At 36.1% G+C, this 23462-nt stretch overlaps 1 protein-coding gene across 1 annotated transcript in view; it reads right to left on the bottom strand.

Moving 5' to 3' along the window:
* TBC1D19 (TBC1 domain family member 19) overlaps positions 1–23462 on the bottom strand; it is a 113955-nt gene that overhangs the window by 48254 nt on the left and 42239 nt on the right. The window contains exons 5-12 of the mRNA XM_081101976.1: positions 22586–22660; positions 21352–21415; positions 19349–19395; positions 16959–17069; positions 11643–11715; positions 5218–5256; positions 3556–3668; positions 2042–2116 (exon numbers count right to left, since the gene is read on the bottom strand). Coding sequence (XP_080958102.1) covers positions 2042–2116; positions 3556–3668; positions 5218–5256; positions 11643–11715; positions 16959–17069; positions 19349–19395; positions 21352–21415; positions 22586–22660 — 597 coding nt within the window. The remainder of the gene's footprint in view (positions 1–2041; positions 2117–3555; positions 3669–5217; positions 5257–11642; positions 11716–16958; positions 17070–19348; positions 19396–21351; positions 21416–22585; positions 22661–23462) is intronic.

Here is a 23462-nt window from a genome sequence, read left to right on the forward strand (position 1 = left end):
ATAATTGACTTTATTTTCAGTTAAATTAAAAATGAGTCTTTGCCAATGGGAGCTGTAATGAAACTTCAAATAATTTTTTAAAATGTTCATTCCCTCAAGGAATGATTTTAATAACATTTGGAGTTGTTTCAACAAGATCAGCAGAGATCAACTAACACAAATAAGGACTAATCAGTGACAGATTTCTTCCTAAAAACACTCATGTTGTGGACAGTCAGGATTGATTCTGCCAAAACTTATATTCAATTCTTCAGACACAAACTGTTTACCTCTTTCTCACAGAAGATTTTATTTACTGATTCAAACTGAAATTCATCCTGGCAGTAAAGGCAACTCTCCCTGATTTTCTGACCTCCTCTTGTGAGTCCTCTTATTTGAATAGGAAAGGGGTTGAAGGTCTTAGAGCCAAAAGATCTCTTGCACTCTTGCTAAAATAAACCGCCTGAGCACAGTCATAACCTCAAAATTAACAGTGGTATCTCTGATCCAAATCTATGTAAAAACTCTGAGAATTGAGACTTTTCATCAAGACTCTCCCTCTTAACTCTGCTCATCTTTGCTCCCTGAGAGCCTAGTGGTTAAAAGTGTGGCCGAGAAGTCAATTTACCCAGATTCAAATCTTGTTTTTGCTATGTAATATGTAAATTAAAACAAGTTTCTTTACTCTCCCTTTACCTTGGTTCCCTCAGTTGTAAAATGCTAACAATAATAGTACTTCCTGTTTTGTTATAACCTGTGCCACTATTGGCTGGTGAGTAAGGGAATGATGTCAGTATAATATGGAAATTGTGTTGGTCCATATGCAATTTTTCTTTCAAAAAGGGGAGCTAAAACAGCAGGAGTAGAATTACAGTCATGAAAGGATGCTCCCTATTACTGTATTTAAGAATGTTAAAGATGAATGACTGCACTGGGTGCTCCCTCTCCAGAAAGGCACACCCAGCCTTTGTAGCTTTACTTCCTCTCATGCCCACCTTAACAGCAGCCCCTATAGCCCAGCCTATCACTTCAATCGACATTATTTCAGCATTTCTACTTTATTATTTTTGTACATTTTTAATAGCTCCTGCAGGAGCAGCCTGCCTGAGCTATCTAATTCATCTTCCAAGCTACCAATTACTGTCCTTGTTAGTACTCTGGTTAAAAACTGCAAAAGCTACCCAACCCTCTTTTTCCCATAAGCTCTATATTTTTAATGCATGATTTTGTAGAATGCAATTTTTCCCCCAAAAAAAATACATTTACAGCCTAAGTGCTGGTATCTGCTACTCTTAAGGTAGCTGTCAGAATCAAATGACAATCTATGTAAAGAGTTTGGAACACTCTATGGCACATAGTAAGCAGTCATTACTCATAGTTGTCATGTTCTCCCAGACAAATCTTCAGGTCCTCACTGTGTAATCTTCTCTTCCCCATTTCTGAGACCTGAAATAATATACCCTTCTCTTCTATCTTACAAGTTCTAAATTTAAAATCCAACTGTTTTAAATAGCCTAATTATTAATTCAGAGTTAGTCATACTCTCTATCATGCTTGCAGCATCTACATCTCAACTTCTTATCAGATACCTGGAGACAAAAACTCAATGCATCCCTATTATAACACTTGAGATGTGCTTATCCATGTCTAGAAGCTAAAAGAAATAAAAAATAAAAAATGACTTCAATACAAGATAATAAACAAGTAGATCCACAAGAATGAGATAAATAAGATAAAAATATCATAGTCTGATATTTCTTTCAGTTGCTTTTTAAGTTTGTGCCATCAACTTGAAATTTTAAGGATAAAAAATGGCTATCATTCTCTTAATTAAAAAAACTGGGAGGACCAGGAAAGGCTCATGAGGACAGGTTCAAAAGGAAAGATAACATTGGATAGATACTGCGAAATTTGAAGGTCAACCTTAATTTCATAAGTATAATGATCACTTAGAATTATTTTTCAAGGTTAATGTGTATCATTATACATAGTGCAGGCCCTGCATGTTAAAGACTCTCAAAAAAAATTTAATGACAATAATGAAATGAAAACTTTTACTTACTTTATAAATTAGACTGTCCACCAAAAGGTCATGTTGTATCACATTGGTCTTAAGCTGTTCATAATACAAGATATCCTAGAGTTAAAAATAAAACAAAAAAGTTAAAGGCCAATCACATTTACAAAGTCAGCCTCAAACTTTAATAATAATCATTAATCTATATATATATAAAAGCCGAAGCGATTGTTATGACGTAACGACCGGAATGATTGGAACGACCAGTCACTATGATGTGCATTGACCATCAGGGAGCAGACATTCAATGCAGGAGCTGCCCCCTGGTGGTCAGTGTGCTCCCACAGCAGGAGTGCCACTCAGCCAGAAGCCAGGCTCACAGCTGTAGAGTGCAGTGGAAGTGGCGGGAGCCTCTCCCGCCTCAGAGGTAGCACTAAGGAGCAGCGAGCCAAGCAGTAAGGAATAAGTAGGTGGGTGGTAAGGAGTGAACAGGCAGGTTGTAAGAAGCAAGCAGGCAGGTGGTTAGGAGCAAGCAGTTGGGCAGTTAGGAGTGAGCAGGGGAGCGGTTAGGAGTGAGGGGTCCTGGATTGCGAGAGAGGTGTCCGGCTGCAATATGTCCAACTGCAGGTATTGGGCATAAAGTGGCAGTTGGACATCCCCCTGAGGGGTTCTGGATTACGAGAGGGCACAGGCTGGGCTGGGGGACCCTCCGCCCACCCCACCCCCCGGTGCACAAATTTCATGCACCAGGCCTCTAGTCTATCTATATAAAACCCTAATATGCAAATCGACCAAACAACGAAACAACCAATGGAATGACCAGTTGCTATGACATGCACTAATCACCAGGGGGCAGATGCTCAATGCAGGAGCTGCTCCCAGCCCACAGGCCCCGACTGGCAGTGGCAGTGGGGGCAGGGCTGGTGAGCAGGCAGTGCCAGGCCAGCTAAGGCGGGTGTGAGCAAGGGCCCCCTCAATTGCCCCACTGGTCGCCCCACAGATTGGCCCTGATCACCAGTCAGGCCTAGGGACCCTTCCTGTGCATGAATTTCATGTACCATGCCTCTAGTAGTAGTATAAACACTAAGAGGATAGGGGCTATAATTTACTCACAACTACATTTTCTACACCTGGCCAATACCAGATGCTCAATAAATATATCTCATTTACTTACACTGAGTTGCCATCTTTATTTTTCCTACTGTAACAACCCATTTCTACCACACATCTTCATGAACTAAATTGACAAACGTCATTTCTTAAAAATTTACCGATGGTTCTGTTGTACGGATAAGTACACATTATCTAATTATTAATAACAAAGACTTCTATGTTAAGAACAATGATTAAATTATATAGGGTGTCCCAAAATTCACCCTGTATTGGGTGAATTTTGGGACACCCTATATTAAACTTGTCAGATAACTCAAAACTACAGTGTTTTAAAATAAAAAAGAAGGTAAATAATAGACAAAGAACAAAAGTATTTCCATTTTGAATAACTGGTCTGAAAAATAAAAATCAATAGTTCAAATTTGGCTTATCCTTTTCCTTCTTACCTCAGGTTGACTGGAAATATTCAAAATGAGAGCCCATAATTCAGCCCTCAGTGCTGTGGGGCTTCCTTGTCTGACATACTGTTGAGCAGCAGCACTATCTTGTTCTGCTAGAACTGGCAAAAGTAATATAGTTAATTAAAGTTTCATTAGAAATTTCATAATTTAAAAAATAATAGTGGAATCTTTAATTAAAAATCTTTTGGGAAGCCAACATCTCATCTTTATGTCCAATATATTTATATCACATCATGACAACCTTCCTTTGGTCTCTGTATTTTGATGTGGCCCTATTTACAGCCCTACAAGTTTTAAGCCTTCAGCTCCTCCACCTCCTACCCTGCCTGGTAAAAACTGTTAATGAAGTTACCTTGAGAGAGCTTTGCTTTAATTATAAGCATGGATCTGAAACTAACGCTGTATATATATAATAATTTTGAAGTTCCATGATCAGGTAAAGTCATATCTATAGAAACCCTAAGTTTCTTATGCACATTTTACTAAGTCATAAATGTTCTAGTATTTGGAGTTAGTATGATTTTTGAAGTATTTGGCTAAAAATTGTAAAGGATATAAGATAACCATTCTATTAGGTGACTTCTTAGTTACCTTCCAAAAACAACAGAAAAGAGGGTTTTTAAAAGAAAACACCCCAAAAATGTGCTAACCTTTTAAGGAAGCCAAAATTTTTCATAAGCAGCCAAGTTCACAAAATTGATATACTATACTTTTGCTTTTTTTTCTTCATTTTTGTGTGTGGGTCTTTTTAAATAAAAATACCAGCTATTAAGTCTGGAAATAAAGCCCCCCCCGCCCAAACAAAACAAAAAAAAAGAGAGATATTAGATAACTGCTGACATTTATCTAACAGTACTGTTTCCTTATATTTTCTTCTTAAAAGAAATCATATGCTAAATGAAAATGACAAAACCAAACCAAACAAAGAAGTATGAAATTAAAAAATAAAATTTTAAATTTGCAATTGTGTTTAATAAAAATGTCAACTGATACAAATGAAGTTTTAAAAATAAATATGATTTTGAACAATATACCAGGGAGTTTAGAATATGACTATATAATTGCCATAGAAGGGTCATTCTGACACAAAGACTTATTTGTAGTTCATATTTCAAAGATAAAACAGGATTTACAAAAACAAAGAACTAATCTTCAGAAGATGGGAATATTGCTTCCCAGAACACTAGGCGCCGCTCCAGCTATTAAGTCTCAGCATTATGAACAGTCCCGGTAAGTGTGATGGTTACATTTTCTCCTGATGCCAGAGCATATTCCCATTAACATTAATGGGAAGTGTGTGGGCGCATCAGAAAGAGAACCTACCTCTTTGATTTTGAAATTAAATTCTATTGCTGAATGGATTAAGCTAACATCCTTGAAGAATATGTGTCTGCATTTATTTCCTTTTTAGTGAACCATCTGTGTATGTCTTTATCTGACATTTATTGATGAAGCCAAAATGATGCATTTCCCTTCTTTAGAAAGATTCTCATTATAGTATCTATGCAGTTAAATATTACTCCTTTTTAGGGTGTTAGCTCTTTAGAGATTAAAATTCGGTTGGGGGTGGGGGGTATATGATACAGACATTTACTTAGGATTGTGTCTCATTTTCAGAAATTATCGTAAGTATAATCAAAAGCTTACCTTTTTGCCCAATACGTACATGCTCATTTTCAAAAAGTTCTTTAAAAAAAGATAAAATAAAATAATTAAACATAAATATGATCAGCCACATTTAAAATAATTATGGGTATATTTTTCTGGTATTAATACTTTTAATTATTTTAAAGTTGGATGGCTCTATAGAAAAGTATAAAAATATTTATATTTATATGCATAAAATCATTTTTCTAAATTTTTTAAAGTTTGTAGAAATTAAGAGTGCCGGGAGCCGGTCCATCCTTGCTGTTTCAAAGGACCTGGCATATATGGCATACTGTTCTTAATATGTTTGCTCACCTTCTTGGCACTATGTGTTTTAACCAAGGTCTCTGAGAAAGGTTGTTTCCCCAGGTAGGGATTTTCCCCTGAAGTTAGGGAGGGAATAAAACCTCTTAACTAAGTGCCAGGTGGGTAATTCACCACTTTAACTACGAACAATCATGCTTAAGCTACATAATCTTTTACTCCCTGGAATGGAGATAAGAAACGCCCTAACCTTTGGAATAGAGATTGATAGGATTGGAATCAAGTGGTATAAATACAGATGTAACAAGTCAGAACTTAGAAGAAGACAGCAGAACACAGAACTAAGAAGACAGAACCAGGAGAGACAGAACCTAGGCACAGAACCTACACAGAACGTTCTCTAGAGACAGAAGAACTTCGCTGGAGAGAACATGGCAAAAGATCCTGGACAGAAACTGGCCTCAGAACCTAGAGACAGAACCTAGCGAGAGAACATGGCAAAAGATCCTGGACTGAACCTGACTACAGAAATTGGCAAGAGAACCTGACTAGAACCTGGTGACTGAACCTGGCTGGAGAACCTAGCAAGAGACCATGGACACAGAACCTGGCTGGAGATCCTAAACAGAACTTCGCTGGAGATCCAGACCAGAACTTGGCTGGAGATCCTGGCTAGGCTGCTGATCAACTGAACGCTGTCTCCATGTCATTCCTTCTTCGCCGACTCCGTCCACACCTTTGGGGACCCCTGGACCTGCTGGGGTTGGACCCCAGCATAAGAGGCAAGTGCATTTAATTAGAATAAAAAAATGACAAAACTACTTTTCTTTTGTTAAAAGAGAATATCTTCTCAAAACACAAAAATGTTTCTGCTCATTCATCTTTGATTTTATCCTTAAAAAAGCAAAATTTTGGGTAATTGCCAGAGGTTGGGGTGGAGGTGGGGGCAAAATGGGTAAATGGAGCCAAAAGATAAAAATTTCCAGTTATAAAATAAGTCATGGCATGTAGTATACTCCATGGTACCTATAGTTAATAATACTGTATTGCATATTTGAAAGTTGCTAAGAGAGTAAATCTTTAAAGTTCTTATCACAAGAAAAAAATTCTGTAACTATGTATGGTAAATGATGTAAACTAGACTTATGGTAATCATCCTGTAATATATAATAATACTGAATCATTATTTTATACTCCTGAAATTAATATAAAGTTGTATGTAATTATACTTCAATTAAAAACCATGTTGATGTATCATTGGCAATTATATTCTCCCATACAGTGGGTTTCCTTTTTGATTTAATGCTGGTTTCTTTTCTGTGCGTAAGCTTTTTCTTTTTATATAGTCCCATTTATTTATTTTTTCCTTTGTTTCTCTTGCCTTAGGTGTTGTATCAGTGAAAATTCTGCTACGTGAGATGTCTGATATTTTATGCCTTCATTTTCTTCTAGGATTTTCATGGTCCACAACTTACATTCAAGTCTGTTATCTATTTTGAATTTATTCTTCTATATGGTGTAAGTTGGTGGTCTAGTTTCATTTTTTTGCATGGACCTGTCCAATTACCTCAACGCCATTTATTGAAGAAACTGTTTTTACTCCACTGTATGCTCTTGCCTCCTTTGTCAAATATTAATTGAGCATAATGGCTGGGGTCGATTTCTGGATTCTCTGTTCTATTCCATTGATCTATATGCCTGTTCTTGTGCCAGTACCAGGTTGTTTTTATTACAATGGCTTTGTAGTATAGTTTCATATCTGGTATTGTTAGCCCTACAACTTCATTTTTTTTTTCTCAAGATTGCTGCGGCTATTCATGGTCTTTTTTGGTTCCATATAAATTTTTGGAGTATTTGTTCTAGATCTGTGAACTATGCTATTGGTATTTTAATAGGGATTGCATTGAATCATAGATTGGTTTAGGTAGTATGGATATTTTGATGATGTTAATTCTACCAATCCATGAACACGGTATATTCTTCACTTGTTTATGTCTTCCTCTATCTCTTTTTTCAACGTTCTGTAGTTTTCTGAGTATAGGTCTTTTACCTCCTTGGTTAAGTTAATCCTAAGTATCTTAATTTATTGTTTAATTTTAATTAGCTATGATTGCTGAGACTTAGTAACCAAAGAATCAAAGGTTGTCAGCCAATTCTTGTCTCTATAAAAGTGGATGATACTACCAGGTGATACACTGAAAGTAGTACAAAATGAAAATAAAAAGACTTTAGAGAAATTATTTGATTATATGAAATACAATAATTTTTTTTTCCAAGTACCATACTCTGGTCTAAGAATAAGAGCCCAAAGAAGTCAGAACCAGAATTTCCAATCTGTAATCTGTGTTTCTCAAAGAATGCTCTGAGGATCACTATGTTAACAGATGCATCTACATTAGGAGATCTTGATTGGGGAAAAAGGTTCTCTGGTGAAATGTAATTAGAAGATGCTAAGATCAAAGTTTACTTAGGACTTCTCACAGTGTTTAAGATGGTAACACACACTGTAACTGTATATCTTAAAATATGGCCTAGCCTTTCCCAAACCTTATTTGAAAACAAGATCCTCTTTTTCACAGGGCATATGGTGAATGTTTCATGTAACACACTTGGGAAATGCTGTGCCAAATGAAGATGCTTTTTTGTTTCCGAAATAACAACCTGAAAAAATGTCTATTTAGCAGAACCCCCACCTAATAAGATTCATTATTATGTATATTCAGACAATAATATCAGAAATATGAGCCCCCTTTTTCATGAAAGAATGCTGGTTCTGCTCATCCTTTCCCCTCATCGCATAGGTCTTATCAATGGTGTGTGTGTATTTAAAATAAATGCATATTTATGAGAATTTACAGAAATAATAAATGTTTGATTTATGTTATTATTATTAAATACGGATTCTACATTACAGTGATAAGGACTCTTCTATCAACTCTTATATAAACCTGATAAGTTAGTGAGAAATGCACTTCAAATATAAAGATGGAAAAACAGTATGGGTAAAACATAGGTAATTTAGGTTTTTAAAGATAAGTATGAAATGAGGGGAACACTATGTAAATTATATGATTGTCTAACTACTTAGCTGTACACCTGAAACCAATACATAATAAAAAAGTAAAATAAAATTAAATATATATTTTTAAAAGATGAGTAGGAAGGATATAGTTTCTGTAAATCACACATAAACTTAATCCTAAATATGAAACTTGCCTCTAGCCCAGTGGTTCTCAACCTTCTTAATGCCGAGACCCTTTAATACAGTTCCTCATGTTGTGGTGACCCTCCAACCATAAAATTATTTTTGTTGCTACTTCATAACTGTAATGTTGCTACTGTTATGAATCATAATGTAAATATCTGATATGCAGGATGGTCTTAGGCGACCCCTGTGAAAGGGTCGTTTGACCGCCAAAGGGGTCGCGACCCACAGGTTGAGAACCACTGCTCTAGCCAAATACTATTAGCAATATTTTCAAAATATTTAGCATTACATTTCCAATTTAACCAAAGCCATATACATATACTAAAAAATAAAAAACTATTTTTCACTCAGGCAAAAGTAGTTTTATATGACCTCATTTTCTTTCCAAGTAATTCTGTTGCCTAGCAATTCTCAAGACAGGCAAAAATTTTAGTACTATACCACTAAAAACAAGCTCATTGGATGAACACTAATTCAACCCCCCTTTCAGCAGTCCTGCTTTGAAAAGTCAAGGGAGCAAAAATAACTGCATCAACTAACAAGATTTTCAACTCCTCCAGCCGACTTAGGTGCTCTCTCTTCTGCTCCAACTACCCCTTGTATATAATAATAGCCAAAGCCAGGTGAGTCTTATCTCAATCTTATATCTTCCCTGAAAACAAAAATTATGTCAAATTCTGTATTCACTAGTCACTGGCCCTTATCAGGATCTCACCCACATTTGTTGTATTCTGAGTGAATCAAAGAACTATACTCTAGATTAAGAGAAAAATTAGGTTTTCTAAAGCATAGCTATTATAAGTTTAGAATGATTTAAAACAATTCTTAGGGATTTTTTTTTTCAAAAGTGAAAAACATAGATATCATTCAAGGTTTTATTACTAGTTCTTTCCCCTTTTGTTAGTTATATATATATATGACTAGAGGCCTAATGCATGAAATTTGTGCAAGAATAGGCCTTCGCAGCCATGGGTGGCTGCCTGGATCCCTCCCTTGCAACCATGGTGGCTGCAGCCCTGGCTTAGTCCAGAAGGACATCCAGAAGGACATCTGGTCTAACTAGGATATTATGCTTTTATAGATTATCATTTTCCATGAACAGAAGTATAAGTTAAGATATCTGTCTCAGTCTGTTCAAGCTACTAAAACAAAACTAAGTAGTTTATAAATAACAGAAAATCATTTCTCACAGTTCTGGAGGCTACAAGTGCAAGATCAGGATAGTCAGTTCTGGTGGGGATCCTCTTCCATGTTGTAGAGTACCGACTTTTCGCTGTGGAAGAGGCTGGGGAGCTCTGTTGGGCATCTTTTATAAAGAAACCAATTCCCATTCAGGAGGGCAGACTTCTTAGTTTTGAATCTTGGTTCTACCACTCACTAGTATTTGTGACTTTAGGCAAGTTACTTCACATCTGCACTTCTTCAACTTTAAAATGGTGGCATTACTTCTATCTCACATCACGGAAAAAAATTAAAACCATCATACAATACCACTATTTACCATCAGGATGACTAACACAAAGAAGAGGGAATCCACCCAGCATAAGCAAGCATACAGAGCAACTACTGTTCTCACACATTGTTGATGGAAGTGTAAACTGGTACTGCCACTTTTAAAATTTCTTTGGCAGTTATCTACTGAAGCTGAACTTATGCCAACCCTAGGACTGAGAACTTGCATTCCCAGGTGTATACTCAACATATATTCACCAAAAGACACACATTAGGATGTTCATAGCAGCCTTATTTGTAATAGTCCCACACTTGAAACTTCCCAAATACCCATCAACAGTAGACTGCATAAATAAATGTGTATGGTATGTTGATACAATGGACACTATAATGCAAAAAGCCCAAAATATTTATAAATACACACAGCAATTTGGCTGAATCTCACAAACACAACAGTGAACAAAAGAAGTCAAATATCAAAGAGTACATAACAAAACTTTATATGTTTTAATTCATATAAAGTTCAAGAACTGGCAAAAACAATCTATGCTGGGAGGAATTAAATAGTGGTCTTTGACATGGAGGGTAAAGATTGAAGGAGGTTAAGAGGGGGATTCAATTTATTAATCTGTATTTGTCCAATTAATAAAAATTCCCTGAACCATTTTCTTATGATATACACTTTCCCCAAGGCATTAAAAACTAGTAATTTTAAAGGAGGTAATAAACACACCTTGTAGATTTCTGAGAGCGTAAAATGAGACAATATACATATAACACATAGTATATGCTCAATAACTGTTTGTTATTATTATTAAGAATAATAACTATCCAACTTCCTTATTTTATAGAGGAAGAAATAAGTGCAAAGATGTAAAGCGATTTGTCCAGGACACACAGTGAGCCAGTGGCAGGTGAGGGTCTACAATAGTTCCCTGACACCTGTCTAGTATTATTTCCACTACAATACAGGCCTCCCGAATTTAAAGCAATTTTTACTTCCTTTTATTATAGCTAAATATGAATCTGGGCTTTTATAAAAACCATATTGTACTTATACACAAAAAGAGAAAAGTTAGGGAAATTTTCTAGATGATTAAGGTTTAAGAGATAGTAATTTTAAAGCCTGAGTTTATTCAAGGTGGAATGTCTGTGTTTGTGTAATTTGGTGCTATGAAAAATAATAAAAATAAATAGTGAGGGCCAGTAAAGGGAAATATGAGTGCTGCCAATGAAGATTTTGCCAACAAAATAACTTGTGTATGTCCAGTGACTTAACAAAATTATATTGGGCTTCAAATAAAAAGACAACATCAAGTTGCACTCTGATCATTACAATATACAGAATTCTATTCAGTAGTTAGTAGAAACAAAGGAGAGGAAAAGCATGCTTTGTTTTCAGATATAAAAATGTTACTAGATTCATTTAGAAATAACATGATAAATTTTTACCTCGTTCTCATTTATCATTGATCATATGCCATATGGGAGAAATACTAACCAGGAGGCACTTGTGTAGAATCATCTATACCTAGTTGTCCTGTAGTTAAGCCGAGTTCTACAAATAATTCTTTCTGAAAAACAACACACACAGAATTAACATACATCTCAGACTTTGCTACATGTAAAAAAATAATAATTTTCACCTAAACATCAGTGTAAATAAAAATCACAATACAAAACGAATCTTTGCTTCCCTCAAACATCTAAAGAAGAAAAGGCCTGCCCTAGCCGGTTTGGCTCAGTGGATAGAGCGGACAAAGGGTCCCGGGTTCGATTCTGGTCAAGGGCACATACCTCGTTTGCAGACTTCTCCCGGCCCGGGCCCTGGTCGGGGCTCCTGCAGGAGGCAGCCAGTCGATGTGTTTCTCTAACATTGATATTTCTCTCTGTCTTTCCCTCTCTCTTCACTCTCTCTCTAAAAATCAATGGAAAAATATCCTCAGGTGAGGATTAAAAAAAAAAGAAGAAAAAGAAAAAGCCATTATTTTTTTTTTAATACTTAATGGGAACTTATATTTTTTTTTATTTATTTTTAAAAATATATTTTATCGATTTTTTTTACAGAGAGGGAGGGAGAGGAATAGAGAGTGAGAAATATCCATCAGAGAGAAACATGGACTAGCTGCCTCCTGCACGCCCCCTACTGGGGATGTGCCACAACCAAGATATGTGCCCTTGACTGGAATCGAACCTGGGACCCTTGAGTCCGCAGGCCAACGCTCTATCCACTGAGCCAAACCGGTTAGGGCGAGAAAAAGCCATTATTGAACCTTTAAATAGTAATGCACTGATTCAATATTAAGGACAACCATGATTTTTTTTTTTACTACAGTATCGCTATATAACATTTACATTTTTTATTTTCATGAGAAAAAGACATGAATAGAAACGGTAAAAGCTGTTAGAAAATATCAATATGTAATGAGAAAAAACTTAAATATACAATATTTCTCCAAAGGTAGAGCTTTTAGTAGTATTTTTCTTTCTCCTAATTTCTTTTACCTAAGAAAAATTTTTCCTTTGATGCCAATGTTTTAAAAAACTATTTTAAAAATAGTTCTTGATTTTTTGTCTTTTTAGGTAATAGGCTAATCAGTAAAGTAAGAAATGAATTATCCTTTGAAAAAAGAAATATTAACATTCAATTCTTTCCTGAAACACACATCTGCACACACTATGTGCAACAATTATCAATTCTAATGTCATTGTCTAAAATTAGCAATATAATTCTGTATCTATCCTTTCTATGGTACTGTACTTCACTCAGCTCTTAATCAACTAAGCAATGAAAATATCCAAAACAACTTAAATTAATTTTTAAGTAAGATTAAACTATCAAGTGCTCTGCTAAAAGAAGAATAAATTAGATTTATTCTCCAGACTTCCTCTACTTATCTAGTAATGTCTAAGGAAAGTAATCATGTTTGTCTGTTATTTTTAAAATATATAATAATCCCATGTTATTTGTATTATTTTTCTTCCCTAAGTAATTAAATATTTCTATTAATATTTAATTGACTCAGTGTTTTGTTACTATTCAATTGCTAAAACCAAACTTCCTTCTTCTTTAAAAAATAAAATTAATTTTAATACTTCCCAATTATTCATTATTATTCAAGTTCATAATTATTAGTGTCCCTCACAAGACAGTTATTGAGCCTAATATGCACACACATTTCATTTTTGTATTAATTTTAAATAACTACCATTATATTTCAATTCTTAACTAAACTTGATTTTCATCTGTACTTTAAAATAGTACTGCATCGTTACCAATTTTTCAGAGTAAAGAGGTTAAAAATTTAATGTTATTCTTCCATTTTCAACCATTGTCTTCCATTTATTTTAAATTCTTCCTTCAGGTCCCAGGTTCGATTTCGGTCAAGGGCATGTACCTGGGTTGCGGACACATCCCCAGTGGGAGATGTGCAGGAGGCAGCTGATCGATGTTTCTCTCTCATCGATGTTTCTAGCTCTCTATCTCTCTCCCTTCCTCTCTGTGGAAAATCAATAAAATATATTAAAAAAAATCTTCCTTCATTAAAATCATACAATTAATGATAATGTATTTGATTTTTTAAAAATAAATTTGATCTTCATATTACAGAGGGACTTAAGTCCAATAAACATTTCAGTATTAGGTTCTATAGTCACAATGGGGAATTATACTTAAGCTAAGACACGTGAGGAGCATAAAAAAAACTCTGAACATCGTTTTCTATTTCACTGCTCTGGACTATTTTTTATTCAACATCAGTACACCTGGCCCCTAATCTCAAATTTCCTTCAAAAACTCCCCTAAAATATTGTGCCTTCTGGGATACCTTCTTTGATATTCCAGGCTGATTTGGGTAACTCTCTATGCATATGGATTACCTTTTTCAACCTCTACCAAACCAAATAATCACATCATATTAAAATTATTTTTTACTTGTCCATCTTCCCACTACCCCGAAGTTCTTGGAAGACAGCGTGGCTCATACACATCTGCACTCCCAGAACTTGGATGGTGCTAAGTGAGCCATAGCGGGTCTCAGTAACATTAAACCACACCACGGAGCTCTAGTTCCACCCTGCTGCCTCCACCTGGCTGAATTAGTAAACAGAAGTTAGTGCCTGCAACTTTACAGGAATTTCCTTTTAACACGGATGAGTCTACAAAATATGGTGACCTAGATTTAAGGGCCATCCAGTATGTACCTCATGACTCACTGAGTCTCACCAAGTTTAATACTCATACAGACAGACCACGGACACAGATAAACCATGCATCCTGCAGTCAGAATCATTACACATCCAGGCCATGTGATTCAGGAAAGGCAGGGACAACTATCCCTAATGACCACAGGAGGAGGACTAACCATATTGTCAGCAGGTATAGCCACAATTTCTGAAAAATTAGTCACAGGCTTTTGTTCTTCAGTAACTAAGAATGAATCCACATCAGTTCCAGTTCTCTTCAGTCAGACAGATGACATAATTAGTCCCCCTCACACACATGCTAAACCTTTACATACATGATCAACTTTCCCTGCTTCTTTCTAGCAAACTCCTTCAAACTTGATCAAATAGTAGCACCTCTGAGAAGACTTCCCACCACGTCCAGAATAATCTGCCACTTTTTCTTCTGTATAGCCATAGCATTTTGTACAAACCACTACCAATATAAAGCTTTTAACACTTTTTAAAAATTACCTCTTAAAATTTAATTTTTTATCAAAGTTCTAGTATTTGTGGTAAATAGTTATATATTGCTTTCCATTTTCCACTAATTGGGTGGCTTTAAATAACAGACATATATCTCACAGTTCTGAAGGCTAGAAGTCCAAAATCAATGGGTTAATTGATGCTCTCCCTGGAGGCTCTGGGGGAGAATCGTCGCATGCCTTTCTCATGGCTCCTGATGCTGCCAGCAATCTTTGTGTTCTTTGGCTTATAAATACATCACCCCATTCTCTGCATTCATGTCATATGACATTCTTCTGGAGTCTCTCCCTTCTGTGTCTCTTCTCATCTTCCAATAAGGATACTAGTCATACTGGATTTAGGGCCCACCTGACTCTAATAATCATCGTCTTAACTTGATTGCATCTGTAAGGTTCTATTTCCAAATGAGGTCACATTCACAGATACTGGAGGTTAGGACTTCAACATACCTTTGGGAGGGCTCAATTTAACCCATAACTTCTATTTTAACTTATTGATCTGCACAACACTCCTATGAGAGATTATCATCACTATCCTATATAATAAAAGCCTAATATGCAAATCGACCGAACAGCTGAAGGACTGGTGGAATGACCAGTCACTATGATGCACAGTGACCACCAGGGGGCAGATGCTCAATGCAGGAGCCATCCCCAGACCGCAGGCCCCAGGCCAGCCAAGACGGGTGCAGCGGGGCCCCCCGATCGCCCCGCTGGTCACCCCACAGATTGGCCCTGATCACTGGCCAGGCCTAGGAACCCTACCCGTGCATGAATTCTGTTCTCCAACCGGCCTCTAGTTTTACAAATAAGAAAACTAAAGCTCAAGGTAAAAAAACTTGCTCAAGATCACACAGCTAGTTAGTTAGCTTCAGAATCTAATCACCTACACTGTCTCTACATGCAGCAAATAGTTCAAGAGGTGAAATCCACTAAAAGACTTATTACAACAGCATAGCAGTTCTCTATCTTATACACTCCACCACATACACACACACTCATAATTGGCCCACTACCCAGGGACAGCTGCTTTTTTTCTGGTATATATCTCCATATTTCAAGTAATAAGTGTATATTTCTATTTTTAATTTCCCAGTTTCAGACATTTACTGGGTTTGTTTGTTTTTATGGAAAGTGGGGATTTTTCGCTCATGTACTTCTCACCATCATCCTATATAATAAAAGGCTAATATGCAAATCAACTGAACAGCGGAACACGCACTGGTCGCTATGACACGCACTGACCACCAAGGGGCAGACTCTCAACACAGGAGCTGCCCCCTGTGGTCAATGCATGTCATAGCAACCAGTAGTCCTGCTGTTCAGTCGATTTGCATATTAGTCTTTTATCATATAGGATGATGCAAAAGCTGCCCCCTGGTGGTTAGTGCACTCCCACAGAGGGGAGCGCCGCTCAGCCAGAAGCTGGGCTCATGGCTAGTGAGCACAGCAGCAGTGGCGGGAGCCTCTCCCACCTCTGCAGCAGCGCTAAGGATGTCCCCCGAGAGCTCCCGGACTGTGAGAGGGCACAGACCGGGCTGAGGGAACTCCATGAGTGCACGAATTTCATGCACCGGGCTTCTAGTTTCAATATAATTATACATAAACTAGAGGCCCGGTGCACAAATTCGTGCATGGGTGGGGTCTGGCTGCCCCCCCCCCCACAATGGGGGCCAATTGGGCCAGGCAGGCAGGAGGTTGGCTGGCCAGTTCTGCCCTCGATTAGGTGTGGGGGGTCAATTGGGGGCAGAGCTAGCTGGGGGGAGGGGCCAACCCCCAATTGGGCTGGTGGGCTGGCCACAGTGCACATTATAGCGACAGATCGTTCCAGTCATTCCGGCATTCCCGTCACTTGTCTTTTATATATATATTCTTGATTAAATCTATATTGTTTGCATTATTATGACAATTTAAATGTAATTCACTGCTGAGCCACATAACATATGTTACAAATGTGTTTCCTTTCTTATACTTTTAAAATTAAATTCATTTACCTCTTCCTACACCCTTTAACAATCTGAAAAGATCTTCTCAATACAATTTTGCATGTGGCCAAACCTGTCAGATCATCTATACTTGCAGTGTTTTTCTTGGAGGCCTATACTTACCAATTCAGGGATGTCTTTTACTTTCAGAGGAATTTGGATTAAACCCAAATGAGTCCTGAAACTAGGAGAATCACCATTTTCATAATTTGGGTTGCGAAGATTAATTAATACCTTTAAAAACAAGCCCAACAAAATTGATTAGTTTTTTATAGAATGTTTACACTTCTAAAATTGGCAGTGATATTCTTACTGTATCACCACAAAATTAAAAACTATTTGGGGTTAATCATATACTTCAATAACATTCTAAAATACTGTAAAATTGTACTAAAATGTTAAAATACCATAAACATGCTTTTAATTAGGATGGCTTAATATTCCAACTGATGATCTATCATTTAATTATAAAAATTTAAGAATGTAATTATAAAGAAAACTTTTTGATGGTTGAAAAAATAAAAAATTGTTTGATTATAACAATTTACCAGGAAAGGTGTTAGAAAAATAAAAATTACTTGACTGTAATATTCACCAAGGAAAATTTTAGAACCAACTCTAACCCTTTTAAAAACAAATATTGACAATGTTTTTTAGAAAGATACTAAGGCAATATTGGAAGGTCTCGCCTCTAAATCAAACCCACATGGAAAAACAAAAAAATTTTTTCAGAAGCCAAGCTAACAAAAAAGACTTTACATACTTTTCAAAATAAGCATATAAAATAATTCATAGAAATTTTCATGTCCTTTAATCTAGGAGTCTCATTTCTATGAGTATAGTTGTGGAAATAAAACATTGGCAAAAATAGTGCAGGAAGAATGTTAATGAAATGCTGTTTATAATGGAAAAACATATAACAACTTATACAACCCACTCGAGGGAATTACTTAAATAAATTATGTTCAATTCACATAATACAATACAGTATAATAAGTAATTTATGTAGATAATAACATGAAAAATATTCATAATATATTACATTTTAAAAATTATGATAATTGTGTCTATTGCTATATGATGGTATTATGAGTAATTTTTATTTAAAATTTTCTTCTTATGTATGTTTTCTTATTTTCTATCAACATTCATTTGGGGGAAAGAATAATCATAAGTTTTTAAAATATTTTAAAGTTGAAACTCTTGAAGGAAATCAACAATCAAGAATCCAGGGAAGGAAATGATGATGACAGAAACGCTATAGTATCTAAGGAAGGCATTGAACTGATAACTAATAGTTGATAAAACGGAATGTGCTATAATGCTCAAAGTTTCATAATACTGCAAACAATAAATTGAAACTGAAAAAAATCAATGACATTTGTTTAAAAAATAAAAGATTTAGCAAAGAATCAACCATATTAAATACAGACTAATAGAGAACAGCACAATTTCAGACTAATTACACAAATACTGCATGGGGAACTCACTAACACAGACTGGGAAAGAAAAAGAATCTATGAATACATGGGTGATAGGAAAGAGAAAATATTAAAAATGCGGACACTATATTAGTAACTAAGGAAATAACGATAGGAAGTGTTCTTAAATTAAAGAAGAATCCCAGCATAAACAAGAAAAGCATCAATTCGGCAACAGTTCCTAAGGAAATGGAATATACGACTATTAGGGAGAAAGCACAGTTAAAAATAACCATATAAAAATTACATGAAATTTCAGCCCTTAGTGTTAGAAAAGGAAAGGGTTTAGAGGAAACCTTTACTAAGCTAAGAGAAACAATACCATCGCTATAAAGGCGGTTTCTGACCAACCTAACTTCTCTTTAAATTTAAAAGGAGACTATTTATACTCCAAACAACCTGATAACATTTCTAACAATGTTTAATGCTGATAAACTGGTATCAGAGACTACAGGTTCAGAAAAGAAATAAAAATAAAATGTGAAAGATTCATTCGTTCATGTAATAACTATTTATTGAGCAAGAATATGCTAAGCCTTGTTCTACCTGTTGGAGATAGAGCAGTTAAAGATAGGAAGAGCTTGCAGCTGGTTTTCTACCTATGCCTATCTCCAGGGATACCTGGGAGTGTGGTCAAGATGGGATGGAATGTACTAACTTGTCATTTATAATGTGCTATGTAATAGCCCCTGTGTTTACACTATTTATTGCCTGGACTAGAACAAGGAGGGAATAAAACGGGAAAAGATTCCCTGACACCTATACCATGGTATGTGCCAGGCAGCAGGCAACATGACTTAGAGTCGCTATTTTTTATGAAAAAAACTTCCTAATGGATTTACTTGCCTCTAATGTTTCCATATTCCAATATATTTTCCAATAGCAATATCCAAACACAAATCTGATCATGTGCTTCATTGACTTGGGGGCTGTTTACATGGTGATTTCCTCTGCCTAGAGATATTCTTGTATCATCATTTCTTTCATACTTTCCCATCATTATCATACATATATTTAACCAATAGAACTTACCTCAAGAAAATCTTTAGGTGCATAAACAGGTCTGAAATGGCTTAAGTCTAGAATTAAGAAGACAGATTACAAACAAAATTTCAGTTAATAGTAGTACATGTTTATTAATAATAAATATTAATGATTCCTGCATTCATTACTGTGCAGCTAGATTAATTAAACATTTGTAGAGTGTTGGTTATTTGCCATACATTGTGTTAAGTATTGGTAAAAAATAAAAAGACAATCCCTCCCCCTTGACAGCCTAGATGGCATATTCTGAAAGAAACTGAAAGTCTCCCACTCATATATTTGTAATAGATTATAACTGAATAAACAATGTCAATATAATATAAAAGTTCTATATGAGAATTCTCAAAGTGCGTAGAATACAAACAATACATTCTCAGTGAATTCCTCTAGTTGTACTGAACTGTCCTCTCTTTTGAACTTCTGTGACACACTGCTTCCTATGTTATTTCTTGCCAGGCCCCCACACTTATTTTTTTAAAAATATATTTTATTGATTTTTAAAAGAGAGGAAGGGAGAGGGATAGAGAGTCAGAAACATCGATGAGAGAGAAACATCGATCAGCTGCCTCCTGCACACTCCCCACTGGGGATGTGCCCGCAGCCAAGGTACATGCCCTTGGCCGGAATCAAACCTGGGACCCTTGAGTCCCCAGGCTGACACTCTATCCACTGAGCAAAACCGGTTAGGGCCCCCACACTTATTTTTAAGGAGGATAGTGAGCAATTATGTAGGTGTGTACTTAAGCCATTATATATATTATCATAGTAAAGTATATATAGTTGTCACTAATTATCCTATATATAATAAAGAGGTAATATGCAAACTGACCATCACTCCAACACACAAGATGGCCACCCCCATGTGGTCAAAGATGGCCGGCAGGAGAGGGCAGTTGTGGGCAATCAGGCCTGCAGGGGAGGGCAGTTGGGGGGGGGGGGACCAGGCCAGCAGGGGAGGGCAGTTGGGGGCAACCAGGCCTGCAGGGGAGGGCAGTTAGGGGTAATCGGGCCTGCAGGGGAGCAGTTAGGAGTCAATCAGGCTGGCAGGAGAGTGTTTAGGGGATGATCAGGATGGCAGGCAGGAGCGGTTAGGGCAGCCGTGGGCAAACTACGGCCCGCGGGCCGGATCCGGCCCATTTGAAATGAATATAACTAAAAAAAAAAAAAAGACCGTACCCTTTTATGTAATGATGTTTACTTTGAATTTATATAAGTTCACACAAACACTCCATCCATGCTTTTGTTCCGGCCCTCCGGTCCAGTTTAAGAACCCATTGTGGCCCTCGAGTCAAAAAGTTTGCCCACCCCTGGGTTAGGGGCAATCAGGCAGGCAGAAGAGCAATTAGGGGTGCTCAGGCAGGCAGGCGAGTGGTTAGGGGTGATCAGGCAGGCAGGCAGGTGAGCAGTTAGGAGCCAGCAGTCCTGGATTGTGAGTGGGATTCCAGATTGGAGAGGGTGCAGGCTGGGCTGAGGGACACACACACACACACACACACACACACACACACACACACAACCATGCACAAACTTCATGCACCAGGCCTCTAGTATGTTTATAAAATTGATTGACTCAGTTTTAAACATTAAAATTACCCCACAATAAGTTCTTAAAAACATTTTAGAAGTCTTAGAACTTTACACCAGTTGACCTATCTTTAACATCTCAACAGAAGTAAAGCTTGAAAAATATTTGCCTTAACTATGAGTCTAGTAAATTCAAGAATGATTTAATTTACTTTTTTATAAAAATGTTTTCAAATGCTGCTTTAAAAAAGGATAATTGCCTTAAATGTTCTCAAAATAAGACAGAACACTGACCAAAGTTAGGAATTTTCAAATTGCAAAGCAAACAAAACAAATAATAGAAAATTAGTGGGAAAGGAAAGTTGCTATCTGTCCAAAAGTACTGTTAATATTGTTACTTAGGGTCCACAATGACTAAGAATGCAATTTCCCCCACTACCACATTTTGGAAAAAGCTATTCTTGTACCTGGTTCATCAGTTCCCATTTCATTCCATTTATTGAGAAGTTCTTTCTGTTCTCCAACTGGCCTCTAGAAAAGACAATTTATAAATTGGTTTCATTTTGTGAAGTTTAGCAATGCAGCTGAAAAATAAGAATCAATAACTCATCTAAAAGTTTAAATAAGGTACTATAACATAAGGAAAAATAATTTCATTACACACAAACTTTTTTAGAATTACACTTAAATTATTATTTAACTATTATATCTAGTTTCAGTGGCTCAGTTAATGAGTCCAAGAAAAGAAGGTAAATAATCTGTACCGGCCAGTAAATTTTACACACAAACACTGCTGCTCAGCCCACATACTACACCGCTTACCCCCTCCAGCAATCTCAGAAATGCATTGCAAAGGCGACTGGCCAAGAGAGTGTGACTGAGTCAGTGGCATCATCTTCCTATACAAAAGATAGTAGTATTACACAATACTACCTATTTAGACAGCTTTTAGTATAAATTTCTTTTTTAGCACCATCCTCTGGTGTCTTCAGTGACTTGTCCTTGGATATTATCCAAAGTACATCCACTATATTCTGTTCAACAGCAGGGAACAAATAGCAGGTAAAAAGAACGAAGTGAAGAGAAACTTATTCTCTCCTACTTGGGAGAAGCTAGAAAGAATCCAGAACATTCCTCATGTGGCTTTTCTCTCCTTTTTCATCTCTCCCCGCTCAAAGCCCCAACTGACAGATAAATGTTGAGTACTAGATCTAAGTAAAGCTAATACTATTCCATCTAAATAGTTCTGTAGAAAGATAACAAATCATTCTTTTCATTGCCTATGTTAACACTGAAAGATGGCATCATATTTGCTATTACAAGATGATAGTATGCCTGAACTCCATGCCTAATTAAAAAATATGGCAATTTTGCTAATTAACCAGAAAATAATGAGTCAACACATTACTGAAATCTTTAATGTCCACCTATAACCTTTACAGCCAAATCGCTAAATAATCTACAATATAGATTCTATACTTTATTTCTACTTATTCTCAAGTTATAGGTTTATTATAAAAAACATTACAGCATACATAACAGAAATCTATATAGAATACACCCACATAATTAATATTTTATGTATTTTTTGTTTTAAAACAAATTGATATACTAGTAAAAAAGATAAATCTGCCTAAGTTATAAATTCATGATACTTTCCAGTGCTTGATTTACAATAAAATATTTAAATATTAAAAGTACCTTTCGTGCCAATGGGATACTCAGTTCAGTGCACATACTATTTAAACTCTTCAAAATCCTTTTTTCCCAACTTCCCTGAAACATAAAGAACAATCTATTATTGTTTCTGGTTAACAATACTGAAACTGATTTTTAAAGTTAGTAAAAAAAAAAAATTAAAGATATTATGAGTTATACAGAAATGGTGAGGATGGTTGAGATTGGTTATCTTCATACCTTAGTTCAGTCAAAAAATATGGATTACAGCCTACTATGTGCCAGCTTTTCCACTTGCAAGAATTTCAACCAGATGGTTAAAGAAGTCATTTCCATAGACACGAGAAACAGAAATAGAATTTCCTGACAATGAAGGGAAATCCAAGAAGAAAGTGGCTGCTTTCAAGCTGGGTCAACCTTTAGGTTCCCTCAAGAACTCTAATCTCAATTAAGTGGTATTTATTCATTCCTTCGTTTACTCGCTGGCTCACTGACTAACATATATTGAATGCTTTCTATATATATATGCTACGCACAAAACTAGGACCAGTGTGTAAATGTAATAAGGAGCCTTTGACTAGTTATTATAAGAAAGAAACTCCCCAACAAGTGGAATGACTTAACCAAATGGCTTAAATCCATGACACTGTGAGTTCTGTTTCCAGAAGTACTTGAGCAAAAGGCGATAAACTCCAGAGGTTGCACTGGGTAAACCGGAAGGTCTATTTCAGCTCCAGTTTTATAGATACTTAATTTTTCTCAGGTTGTATTTGTAAAAGTGACTAAACCCTAACTCTGAAAAATAAAAGCTCAAAAAAATCATAGTTATTTGTGTGCTATTAAATTAAAATTTTAATATACACTTAGCATTCCCAAAAAAGCAAATAAGCTCTTGAAAAAT

This window comes from Myotis nattereri (genome assembly GCF_964212035.1).
Source record: "Myotis nattereri genome assembly, chromosome: 1".
Classification (NCBI taxonomy): domain Eukaryota; kingdom Metazoa; phylum Chordata; class Mammalia; order Chiroptera; family Vespertilionidae; genus Myotis; species Myotis nattereri.